General features: G+C 46.2%; 1 protein-coding gene across 1 annotated transcript in view; it reads right to left on the reverse strand.

The window, feature by feature from the left end:
- Window positions 1-2,096: 2,096 nt before the first annotated feature.
- The window catches only part of LOC148511668 (protein kinase C delta type-like), a 65,239-nt gene continuing 53,398 nt past the window's right edge, over window positions 2,097-13,937 (reverse strand). Inside the window, exons 9-11 of the mRNA XM_088482806.1 lie at window positions 10,880-11,096; window positions 9,986-10,265; window positions 2,097-3,997 (exon numbers count right to left, since the gene is read on the reverse strand). Coding sequence (XP_088338932.1) covers window positions 10,935-11,096 — 162 coding nt within the window. The 3' untranslated portion in view covers window positions 2,097-3,997; window positions 9,986-10,265; window positions 10,880-10,934. The remainder of the gene's footprint in view (window positions 3,998-9,985; window positions 10,266-10,879; window positions 11,097-13,937) is intronic.

A 13,937-nucleotide genomic window follows, 5' to 3' on the forward strand; every position in this document is an offset into this window, starting at 1 on the left:
AACACTGTCCAATCGGAGCTGATATATATATGTGGGCCCACACTGTCAGGCCTCATAAAATGTTTATTCGTGCCGCATTTTTGACATGCCTGACTTAGAGTATAACAGTGAGAGGCAGTGTGTGACAGGCAGTGAGTGAGAGGGAGAGGTACCGGGTGATGTCAGGTAGAGGGTGAAAGGCAATGGGTGATGGGGAGAGGCAGTGGGTGATATATAGTGGGACACTGGGCTAGATTGGAAGGGGGCAGTGAGATGGTAGTGGGAGGGGGAACACTAGGCTGGAAAAAGGAGTACACTGTGACAAGACTGTCTAGGGGTTCTTGCTCAGGGGCAGTTAGATGGGACAGTGTGTTGCTTGGGGGGCGACACTGGGCTGGCAGGGTGGGAGTCACTGCGATGAGGGGTCATTCAGATAGTACGGAACACTGGGCTGGATGGGGGGTCACTTTGTGGATAGAGAGACTGGACAGGATGGGGAGGGAAAGTGATATAGAGGTGGGAGGTGGGAACACTAAGCTGAATGAGGAGGGATCACTGTGCCTGGCTGGGGGGTTCTAGGTGGGGGGCAGTGGCATGGGTGCAGTGAGCTGGTTTGGGGAAGGAAGGAGGGAGACACTGGGCTTGTAGGATTGGAGACACTGGGATGGGGCGTCAGTAATGGTGGGGAACATTGGGTTGGAGAATGGGCAAACACTGTGACGGGAGCACTGACCTGCTGCTGTTCCATTTCTGCCTGGCCCGCACAGTTGCTGCAGCCTCCTGAGCAGCCCTTCAGCTCCAGCTGCTGCTGCTGGGAGTGTGTCTGTGGCTGCCTTTCCCTGGCGGTGCGATGCATGCAGCCCAGATTAGTGGGAGGGGAAGGACAGTCAGTGAGTGGCTGAGCTGTGAGGATAGAAGGCGGAGCCTCTCTCCAGCTCCGTTTCAGCTCGGGGCAGACACAGCTCGCTGCCTGGCTGCCATTCAGTTTGACAGCACAGGCTCAGCCACTCAGCAGCCGCAGCAGAGAGCAGAAGAAGGGGGGCTGGCGGCTAAGGGTAACAAGATTGGCTGTGCCGCTGGTGGTGGTGAGGAGCCGCTTAGCCAGGCAGGCTCAGCCCACTTCCTGGCTGTCATGTCATTTAACAGCATGTAAGGTTCAGTGCAGTGGGAGGATATGAGAGGGGAGGAAGGGGGAGGGCCAGGAGAGGGAACAGCAAGGGGTGGGCGTATATATAAAGAGTCGCTCAGGCTCAGCTGCACTTCTCTGCAGCAGGCTGCTGCTGCTGTCTGTCATATAGTTTGACTCTGTCATATAGTTTGTCATATAGGGGCAGCAGCAGCAACAGTGGACTCAGAAGCAGCTACAGGGAGAGCGCCTCTCCAGCCTGGGGCCCCGTGAGGTCTAAATCCAGCTCTGTACATATGCACTCACACACAGCCACGTGTACACAGGGCCAGATTAACAATGGGGCGGATGGAGCTACTGCTCCAGGCCTCCACATAAAAATAGGCCTATTAACATGACAGCAAGATTACCAGCTGTATTTATTTAAAAAGTTTTTCTAGTCCCCACCACCCCCAAAAAAATTATGCAATTTTTCTAATTCTTTGTAGTTAGTGTTCATAGTGTAGGGGATGTACACAACAAGGTGACTCTGAACACACTCACACAGCATCGATCACAGCTCTTCCCCTTCTCAGTACAGGCCTTTGAACATTTTCAGCTCCAGGCCCATGTGGGCCTTAATCCGGCCCTGCATGTACACACAAATATGCTACCACCAGGGCCGGTGCTAGTGTGGGGAAGTGGCTGACTGGGAGAGGCAATGTCTATTGTGGGTTGTCCTGTTTTATTTCCCTGCCATTTTATATGTATTTAGTAGTATTTATGTGAATATGTGTAGATAATATTCTGTTAGACAGCTTGGTAACTACAGATTCCTATAGAACAGCCCCACATGTATAGTAACTACGCTTATTATAATGAATTGTAGAAAGCTTCCTGTCTTTTTCTGTACACCAAGTATCTGAATAAGGCATCACTCAGCAGGAAATGTTCTGGAAAACATTTATTGTGTTTGTTCTTACAATTCTTCATATTTTATTTTAAAATCCATTCAATTTTATATCAATTTATTTTATGTACGAGGGTGGTTCAGTAAATAAGTTAACAAGACCTCTCATTGCGTAAGTTTATTCAACTCGTACATATACGTATAATCAATAGTATGGCCTTGTTACAGATTATTTTTCCACCTAGGCCCCATACTTGTCTAAGCATTTATTCATACAGTGTACCAAGGTATCTATCCAGCATACTGTAGAAGAAATCAGTACATAGCCAGGACATGATGGATTGCTGAACTTCACCATTAGTTGTGAATCACATTCTACCCAGCTGCTCCTTCAATGGTCCAAAGAGATGGAAATCACTCAGTGCCAGGTCAGGGCTGTAGGGCGGATAGTCCAGTACCTCCCAATGCCAGCACCATAAGAACTCAGATGTGCGGTTGGCAGAGTGTGGCCATTATCAAAGTCAGTGAACCAAACCTAACCTGTTTCCATGATATGGCGTTATCACCGTACACCTCAACAAGTTGGCGATGAATTTCAGCTGCTAATATGCCCTTTAGGCACACAAATCTGATTATACTACGCACCTCAATGTTTGACCATATTTCCGCCAGCCCTGCCATCTTACAACTGATGTTGGGACAGTATAACTGTTATGGTCCCCTAGGACTCACCGTGTAAGACCTCTAGAATCATACAGATGAGGTCTTCACCAATAACAACCACCCGCTGTTCCCTTAGAACTGGACACGTTCACCGGTACTTAGGTGGCCGCCTGGACTTAACTCGAGATAGTAGAGGCTTTTACGGTTATCCTAGGGCCACAAGATATTATGTGACTGTTGAATCTCAGGAAAGGGTGAGATATACAAGGAGGAATAGGGTGTGGCTTAAAGAGCTGATGGATATCATGGCTGAGTAGCAGTCCAAAGGGCTGAGTTGCGACTTTGAGAGCCAATTTGCCACTGCGAGAGCCGAGGTTCAGGCAGAGATGCGGCCTTGAGGGCCGAGGTGCGGCTTCAGAGCTGAGGTGCAGCTGGAGAGCTGAGATGTAAAATGTAGAGATGCGACCTTGAGGGCCGAGATGTGGCTTTGATAGCCGAGGTGCAGTTTGAGAGCCAAGAAATGGAATGAGCGTAATAGCTGACAATCTCCAAAACACAGGCAGAATCACAGATACATGAGTGGCAGGAACCTAAAGCACACGTTAGACATGCTATAGCCGGCAATGAACAGGCAGGCTTAACAAAGGGATTGAACCAATAGACTAACAGGGCAGGTGATTAATGGTAATCCACAGGTGAGGAGGAAACGTCATCCAGTATCACATAATCTGGCATCTCAATCTCCGAGCAACAGAAGGTGTCATCCCAGTAAGGTGTTTACGTTACACAGTAGCAGAAGTCCGGGCGTGTGACTCGCGACCTGGAGGAGGAGAGACAATCGGAGCACGATGGCGACTTGTGACAATGACTTATATGAGGCGCAGTGTAACGGACGTGAAGGGAAGCAGTGGTCTACCTGCTCTGGACTGCCCGGATATTAGAATGAAATAGAGAATATTACACAGGTGAGAGGTTATGTTACCTTACTTATTGAACCATCCTCATATTACAATCCATTACATTTTATATAAATTTATTTTATGTATATCCGACCTCCAAACCACCCCTTCCAGCCGGCCAGCACACACCTCTGATGTTATTATCTCTTATCTATTAAATATATATAAACCTAAATATTAAAATATAAAAGTAAATAAATAAGTATAAAAGTGATTAAGGTAATACATATAAATCACGTTTTTCTACATATAAAAGAACAGTTTTCATAGAATTTAACAAATCTTATTCATAAGGCTACAATCTTCAGTCTTCCTACAATCTTCAGTCTTCTACAATCTTCAGTCTTCTATAATCTTGACATCTGCATGGTATTCGATGTGCTGTATAATTACAAATGAATATCAGATCAGTATACCTATTACACATGTGCACTCTGGTCACATGTACAACTAGATACTGTATAGCCGGGTTATATAACAGAGTGTAACACTACGCCTCTGCAGGGAGTGGGATTGTATTGCCGGCGGCTGTACAGCCACCGGTTCAAATCCTGAAAGCAGAGAGGTAAGTAACCCTCCCTTCCCCCCCCCCCAACCCTCCATTAGGGGTGTATAACCCTAACCTCCCCCCTAGTGCCTAACCCTAACCTCCCCCCGTTAGGGCCTAAACCTAACTCCCCATACCCTAACCCTCCCGGGGGGGGTGCCTAGTCCCAACCCCCCCTTCCCCTAGCCTAACCTTAACCCTCCCTGGGGGGTGCATAGCCCTAAGTCCCCCCAGGGGTGCCCTAAACCTACAACGTGGCTAAGAGAATGGGCGTCCTGTACTTGCCTCATTCAGGCCCGCATCATTCTGCATTCCAGCTTCAGATTACTACATCCCCGCTGCAAAGCATATGCTGCCTTGTGACATCTCTTCTTGCACTAATGTGCACACTTATACAGTAAGCACCTGGATCTGTATATCTAGGGGTGGTGCAACATCTTGATGGGGGAAGTTGGGATAATCAGTGTTTGTAGCTAAATATTGGGGGCTGCACTTGCAGGATGTGATATGTAAATGAGACTGAAGGGAAGGAGATTGGGCATGTATAGGGGCATTCTCTGGTTAGTGGGTGGTCGCAGAGCCTATTCTCTACTAAAGGATCTTAGAAGGTGTCTGTAATTAGGAGATGGTCTAACTCTATACTATCAGTAGGACGGCTTTTGTATCACCCAGACATCTCTCAGATGAATGCCTGACTAGGTGCACATATATACGCTTTGTAATAATAGTACTGACATATAAAAGGGCCACATGTAGTAAGAGACTGTCCACAACCCTCCCAGTACCCTCCCAGTCATTATTAATATATTACTGGTGATGCTTGTTTTAGGAGAAGGTGTAATATAGGAAAGTAATGAATAGGCTGATGGTGTAATAATAGGAGGCCGGAATGTAACGTGACGCTTTTATTCTTTCCATCATCTACATTTCCATGTGCACCCACAATCCATCCAATACAGCTTTATCTACATTTTGTGGACAGTTACCAAAGGTATAACATGGGCTTCCCCTGTGCATGTCCTAATACGCACATTTAAAAAACAGAACACACACTGACCGTCATCATATGTTGCAGTTAGTAAATGACACTTAGCACCTTTGTAGTCTTCATTCTAGCATCTGCACCTGTCGCAACCTGTGCAGTTCCTCTTTCCTGCCTGGGGTGTCGCTCTCTGCTCTGGTGCATCTAGCACACTGTGGTATGTATTTCACTAGTTTGTTGCATCAGCTGAGTGTGCTAGAAGCACCAGAGCATAGAGCAACTCCCCAGGCAAGAAAGAGGAACTACACAGGTTGCAACAGGTGCAGGGTGCTAGAGTGAACAATACCTTTGTGTGCTATTAGCACTTTTTTCATAAGAAAGTCTTATTAGCAGAGCTGTAACTAGAATTTTTGGTGCCCTGTGCCAGAAAGAGCATTGGCGCCCCCCCTGTTTTTCAAATGGGGACAAAACGCACCCGAAAAAAGAGCATGGCCTCATGGGGAAGGGCCTGGACCAGGAGATGCTGGGGATAAATGAAGAGGAAGTTACAAGTGAGAATGAATATGAACAGAAAATTGAAAGGCTCAAACAGTGCCCCCCTGCCCTGCGGTGTGATGGCACAGATCGCTCTACCCTAGTTACGGCCCTGCTTATTAGTTATTAAGGTTTATTTAACATTTATATCATTCAACTGTCCACCACCCAGTCCACAAGGGGTCCTCATAGCACCTGCAGGTTAATTACAGGAAAAGGCCTCTAATCATAATGTAACCTTCCAAAGAATCAGAGTATGCACCATCACCCTATTTTTCTTATATACAGTAGGACTTCATCTCAGCATGGTAGCACCACTTATTAGGATTAAAATTAGGGTGTATAGCAGAGGCGTACAGTAACCAGGGTTTTTAGTGCCCAGGGCAAATTGTGAAATGCCCCCCCCCCTTGAAAAAAAAAATTCTACATCAGAATGAAATAAACCTAATAAAGATACATAAACTGGTTAATTACTATAACACTGTGTACAGAATTCAATTGAAAAAACTGTCAAAAGCATATTAGCAAAATGATCAGTGAAATTAAAGCACATTTATATGTAAATTTTACTTATGTGTGCTACATGCATTAAACAAAAATGATTTTGTTGTGACCCTTGCTCATGAGATTTATTTATTGTTTGTTGTACCTATTCTATGTATATATTGCTATATTTATTTATTACCAGTTATTTATATAGTGCATACATATTCCACAGTGCTTTTACAGAGAATATCTGGCCATTCACATCATTCCCTGCCCCAATGGAGCTCACAATCTATATTCCCTACCACATGCTCACACACAGACACACTAGGGTTAATTTTTGTTGGGGGTCAATTAACCTACCTGTATATTTTTGTAGCGTGGGAGGAAACCCACACAAGCACAGGGAGAATATACAAACTCCACACAGTTGGGGCTGTAGTGGGACATGAACCCACAACCTCAGTGTTGTGAGGCAGTAATGCTAACCATTACACCATCTGTGCTGCTATATCCTATCTGTATTAGTGTGCGGGTGTGATTTCTGGGCTTTGTGCTGGGTTACTGTATGTGCTGACACTGTGGGGTTCTACTAGGTTGCAGGGGTGTGAGGGGAGGAAAATCTTCAAGTCCCTGGCTCTGACTAGATGTTAGATGCATGAGGCAGCTGCAGCAGGACAGCAGACAGTGAGCTTACAAAAATGTTAATATAGCCCTGAGGAGACGGTCATTGGTGGTTAGTCTGTCTTACCTTAGGAGCTAAAGAGAACACAGAGGGTGCTGCTGTGTAATGTGAGTCATGCTAGAGACGCAGTAGTGCCGCTGTGCAGGGACAAGCGGGGGGAGATTCCATATAATATATATATAGTGTATATGCACACAACATACAGACAGGGCCGATGCTAGGTTGTTCAGCACCACCCAGTAAACTGAATAAGCACCCTCCTACAAACATGTCCTTTTCCAAATATTTCATGATTATAAATGCAAACAAAAAAATGGCAGCTGCTCAATCAATCTGATAGTACTTTTCAGGTGCATGAAAGGGAGGGGTCATACAAGTAGAAAAGAGAGGGGGGTTTTAACCCCCTATTGTTCCTCAGCACACTGAATTGTACTAGCAACAACATATGAATACTATATGGTAATAGAAATCAGAGATATTGGTTGCATGCATTTGCAAATACATGGGAAGCTGCTAGGCCTCGTCACGGCTTCTCTGTCACTAGCAGTCCCTAACAATAAGAGGTTCACGTCCGGGGCGCAGTGCACCCCAAAAAAGTCCAGCCCAGGACCTCCACAGGGCATCACACGAAAATGGAAAAAGAGTGATAGTGCAGTGTAAAGTATAGATGTGTGTGAGTAATCAATAAGTGTGGAATGAGAGGTTAAAATATATGTGAGAAAATACATGAATATTAAACAAACATAAAAGGTGATGTGAAAAGTTACTATGTGTATTAAGTGGTGATGCCCTGAGGAGGCCCAGCCAGAGTAGCCTCGGGGGGCCCTACGTCCAAACACTCACCCCAAATGTAATATATACCAATTAAAGTTCCCAGGGGTGACTCCCAGGTAAGCTGGCTCTCAATTTGGATGCATTTAGGTAAGTGCCTTTATCATGAGGCCTTACATTTGCCAAAATATATGTGCCTTTACTATGAGGCTTTAATTGGTATATATTACATTTGGGGTGAGCATTTGGACGTAGGGCATGGATGACATATGCGGATCATTAGTTGGTGATTGGTATGTGGTGGGTATTGTGGGGGAAGAGATATATTAGAAAATTATTAATCTCTTTTAAATGTTTGTCAGACCTATTACGGCACCCAGGGCACATTCCCTGCTTGACCCCACCTGAATATGACACTAGTATGCAGTTGTACATACGTATATATAAAGACAGATTCTTTCTTCTGCAGGGGGCATTATATAAATGTAACAAGTCACTCTTTTTTTAAATATTATAGTTTAGTATGTGATATGGGCAGTGGCGTAACGTGGGAGGGTTGAACAGGGCACGTGCCCTGGGTGCCGTTGGACCATCAGCACCAGAGGCCACAGTCCAGGACACTGATTTCAAGCAAGTGTAGTGCGGTCCACACTACACAGTAACAAACACTGGCACCGGGTAGTACGTGTGTTTGTTACTGCGTACTACCCGACGGTTTGTTTGTTTTGGCAGCCAATGAGAGTCAGACAGACTCTCATTGGCTGCTGCGCCCACTACAGGAGCCAGGTTGGAGCTCACTCATGAGCTCCATCTTCCGGCTGACCGCTGCTCCTTCCTCCTGGCCCACTCTACACTCTGCACTATGGGAGAGACACCCATGCAGAGTGTAGGGTGGGCCAGGAGGAAGGAGGAGCGGACAGCGGTGGGAGCGAGGATTCAGGTAAGTGTTGTGGGTTTTTTTGTGTGTGTGTTTTTATTTAAGGGACACTACTGGGTATACTGCATAGGGGGGACTACTACTGAGGTCACTGCATAGGGGGGACCACTACTGAGGGCACTGCATAGGGGCACCATTACTAGGGGCACTGTATAAGGGGCACTGCATAGGGGGGCCACTACTGGGGGCACTGTATAAGGGGCACTACTGGGAGCACTGCATAGGGGGACCACTACTGGGGGCACAGCATAAGGGGGACCACTACTGGGGGCACTGCATAGGGGGGACCACTACTGGAGGCGCTGTATAAGGGTGCATTACTGGGGGCACTGTATAAGAGGCACTACTTGGGGCATTGTATAAGGGGCACTACTACAGGGTGCACTACTACTGTGGACATTACATATGGGGCACTACTACAGTGGGCATTGCAAGAGGGGCACTACTACTGGGGACTTCCCAGAGTGACGAGAAACAGTGGTGCTTCATGTTGACATGTCCCTTTTTTCTAGTGGCCACGCCCCTTGTGATATGCGGCCACATTAATACTTTGGGGGCACTCTATGTTTTAACTTGCCCTGGGCTCCAAATACCCTAGTTACGCCACTGGATATGGGTGCTGTCATTGAATGACTTCCTTCATTCAAACATATAAGCCTAAACTATGTGCCTTTAAATGTCAGACATGATGAAGAAGACAACCTGTCTGGCACAATAGTGACTGCTTATGGTTAGTATTGTATTAATTAAGCAATATGTTACACTTAAATTTTAGTATGTGCCAGTGGGTGGGGTGTTGCATGATATAAAAACTGGTGAGCAGGGGGTAGCACAGTATTTTATAGGAAAGTTGGTGGGAAAGTAGTGGCATGTGAGGGACAAGATCATGGGCATGTTAGAGACAGGGATGTGCAGTCATACTCCCTGTCAGACTGCAGAGTTTTGACTATAAAAATGATTAGAATAATACAAAGATGATTGGCAAGGAATGACAGGGGTGAGAAAAATTGGAAGGCAAGGGTTGACTTATGGGATAAAAGCTGGTGGCCAGAGGGTGTCATGGGAGATAAGACAAGTGAGAGAACAGCTGGTAGGGAGTGTGTGGCATGTGACAGAAATCTGGTGAGCCTGGGGGCATGTGAGGGAAATGTTGGTTACCAGGGGGAATATGAACAAAAAGCTGGTGGGTAGAGCATGGAATGTGAGATAGAAGCTGGTAGGCAAAGGGTGGCATATGGTAGAAATATTTGTGAGCAGAGAATGGCTAGTGATTAAATAGATACAGAGCTAGGGCTGGTACGGGAGGTGCTGGGCACTCCTTGGTCCTACTATATTATAGTGATCAATGATCCTGCCCACTATGCCAAAAAGTAAGGGTGTGTAGAGCTAGAGGACTAAGAGAGAGACACCTCAAATTCCTGACTCACCATGCTGTGATCCAGCAGTAATCAGGGAATAAAACTCAGGCCTCACTGACGGGCGCAGCACTGACACAGGAGAAGAGGATCCCTGCCTTGTACACCAGCCTTGGATTGCTGTAAAGAAAAGAAGGGCAGTTCTGTGAGAGCACCACCATTCATGTCCCTAACCAAACTATACTCACCAAGTAACGAACTCATCTGACGATCTCGGTGGAATCCTTGCTCCTACTCTTCATGGACATGACGGTGTTCTACTAGCAGGCTCTCACTGATGTTACCAGATGATCTGTGGACAGAACGCACCTTATTACTTATACTGTCCCTATTCTATCTCTGATGATACACTCTACAACCATTTACATGCAGCCCTGGCTGTTATGCTCTACATGACATACAATAACCCAATCATCCACTGCACTGATCAGTTCCATTTTGGGTACATACCAGCTAGAATACATTACTAGCGTCTTTCATGAGCACTGTAATACATTCTCCAGCATTTGTTCCCCCTGGATCACGCACCATAAGGCCCCATGAAACAACTGATATTGCATGGTTCTCTTGCTTCTTCTGAGGTGTCCGTCCTCTGCTAACATCCCTGACAGGCCTCTTCTCCACACCCCCTGCCCTCAATTTCCCCCATTTTATTATATTTCTTATGCATAACTCAAGCTGTATGTCAGTTTAGGTAATTATCTCAAGACTGCTATTGTTTCTCCATTTGGTCTTCTGAGAAGCCTATTGTACACCTGTCATTATGAATATTGATTATTACTGCTCTTTACATTATTGTTAGTTCTAGCTCCCTTTTTTCTTTCTTTATCCTTCATTCATTTAAAATTAAAATATTAAATTAAACATGTTTACAAATAATAACACATAAATATATTATGTACATACATGCAGAGACCTCCATTGGTGTAACCAGCAGTGCTGCTGCCTGAGCTCTGTGTACTTATAGGCAGGGTGGCTTTGGCAGGGTTCTCCAGGTGGAGTTGGTAAATGAGAACCCATGAAATACTGCCTGGTCCTTAGATGTTATTGGCTGTTTGCTGGCCTCGGCTGCTTCCAGACTTTCCAGGTGGTTCTTTCTGCATCCAGAGTGAGGAATGGCTGACTACAGAAAGAAGAAATAAGTGATTATTGCATCTTTTATTTCAATGTGTAAGATAGGAAAACAGCATTTATGAAACTTCTGTGTACTTTGGGCCTGATTCAGAGCCGGACGCAATTAGCGCTCGCTCGTCCAGAAAATAGGGGTGGCTATTCAAATCAACCGTTCGCTCTTTGCGGTCTGTTCACGCCTCTAGGTCTGAACGAGCGAACAAAAGTTGCGGTCATTTTTTCAAAGAATACGCCCCCTGGCCGCTCGCATCCTACGTCATGTCCGCTATTTATTAGATTAATCGAGTAAATCGACCAGGGTATGAACTGCTCGCTATTCTTGGGGTTGGTTTTTGCTACCACAATTTTGCGAGCAGTTCTGGCTATAAAATAACCCAGTGACGTGGTCAATTACGCTGCTGTTTTAATTATGCACACCCATAAAACGCCCGTTTTGACCTTTAAGCACGCCTGCGTTCGGATCTCCACTCCCCGTTTTCAAGCACGTTCCCCCGTTACCACCCACATACGCCTACTCCTGTCACACAAATTATCAGGCATTCGCTATTTTGCGAGCACATGAATTTCGACCACACCGACTGGTTCGCGCATGTGTATAACGATCCGATGCGCAGGTGGGCAAACATCGCTCGGAGAGAACGAGCGGCCGCTTATGAGCGGCTCTGAATCAGGCCCTCTGTGCTCTCAGGAGAAGCCTACGTAACCTAGAAGAGCACCTTGGTGTGCAGACAGGATAATGAATTTCCAGAGTCACTATAGAAAGTCTAACTATCACTTTATACTCCAACCTCCAACCACTTTATTTCCCCCCATTCAATAACATAAACATTTAGAGGTTTATTTACTAAAGTGCGGGTTTATAGAAGTGGAGATGTTGCCCATAGCAACCAATCAGATTCTAGCTATTATCTCCTAGAAGGTACTAGACTAATTATAAGAAGAATTTGATTGGTTGCTATGGGCAACAACACCACTCTTAAAAACCTGCAATTTGTGGGGGAGATGCTATAAATGTCTTTCTCCCCCAAAGTGCAATATGAAGGCTAAGAAAAGCCCCAATAATAGTGGAAATGTTCCCTTTGCACAAATGGAAATGCACCACATCCACCCTAATCTCATTTCCAAAATATCACTCTAATGGAGGGTACACACGGACCGATTTTTTTGAGGATATGAACTATAACAATTGTAAAAATCGCTACATCGTTCATATCGTTGACATGCACGACGAACAATGCGCGTGCCCGCATGTCAGATTTCTGAAATCGACTGTGTTTGCAGTCAGATTTGGACAATTTCATTAATTTAATTACTGTCAGAAATTGTTCATCATTCATCGTTTGTGAAATCATTGGTAAAATAGTGTAAATCGTCCATCGTTGATTTAGCAAGTCTGACCATGTGTATGCACCATTAGAAAGTAAATCTCAGACCTTACTGCTCTGGAAACATAGGAGTGCCAGTGTACCTACTCCCTGCTTCATAATGAGCTCCCTTATTCTGCTCAGTATCTCAGTATCTCTGGCCACAAGTTGGCTTGTGCCAACTTGTTTCCAGGGCGTCACAAGGGGTATGCGGGTCGCACCCGTGTGTCACTGGCCGAGGGGTGACACCAAAGTGCAGACTCCTCCTCAGTAACAGGAGCTGGGTGCTGCACTGTAGGACATACTTGCCCACTTTTGAAAACTAGTTTCAGGGAGATTATATTTGTTAGTAGAATGCACTGCTCGGGCACCATTGAGGGGACGTGTCAGGCTCCGCCCCAAAGGCGTATCTAGCTCTGCCTATGGGCATATATAATTCCGCTCAGGGGTGTATCCTGTAGTGGCAAATAAAAACTGTAGTAGGGTGAGGTGACGGTTACAGCTAGATCCCCCTCAGTTTCTGTACCCTGCCATCATCAGCTACTGTCCAACATCATTCTCTACCATCCAAGTGGGCATAGAGTGGAAATATAATCTTGTGGCGAGCCACAGAGCCTGAAGCGTGGTAAGCCCACGATGGGACAAGTTTATTTTTTAGTGAACTGTGTGGGCAGGGATCCGCACTTCCACCCTCACTGCACGTCACTTCCAGGTACAACAAGAGTAGGTTGTAATAGGTGTAACATGGGCACCACAAGGTTAATAATTATAGCTGCCAGCAATGCCTCCTGCTGGGTGAGGTGACCCTAGCATGGGGGGGGAGTGTATGTAGGATGCTGGTTCACAGTGTTATTGGGGGTGTAATAGTGTGACATCGGCACCATAAAGGTAATATTAGCAGCTTTGCAGGGTGAGGTGACCCCTAGTATTGGGGGGGAGAGAGGCAATCACACACATATACATACAGTCACACATTTACACACACATACATACTGTCACACTCACTTATATACAGTGTCCCCCCTCCCTGTTAGTACCTCACACTGTGTACACTGGGCCTGATTCAGAGCCGGACGCTCTGAAAGAGCGCTCGCTCTGAATCAGGGCGTTTTTTTTTTTTGTGACCACCCACAACTATTGCGAGCGGCCAGGTGATGGTCGCGATGGTCTCGACCATCGGAGCTTGCAACGACACTCTTGCGGTAGGGTCTCGTTCCTGCAAGCCCCAGTGAGCTTCTGGCTCTTAATAGAGCCGGAAGCTCACCACTGACATCACTCATGATGTCGGTGGGGCCAATCCCAAACGGCAGGCATTCCGTCGGGAACGCCTCCATTTGGCCAGCCACTCCCCCTGCCCGCCTCCAAAATGCGGCGAGCTGTCGATCAACATCGACAGCCGCCCTCTTTTGGTGCCGTCACTAGCCGGGTCTCGCGCATGCGCTTTTCGGAGCCGGCGTGCGCATGCGCAG

Source organism: Taudactylus pleione, unplaced genomic scaffold (genome assembly GCF_031769625.1).
Source record: "Taudactylus pleione unplaced genomic scaffold, aTauple2 ptg000296l, whole genome shotgun sequence".
Lineage (NCBI taxonomy): Eukaryota > Metazoa > Chordata > Amphibia > Anura > Myobatrachidae > Taudactylus > Taudactylus pleione.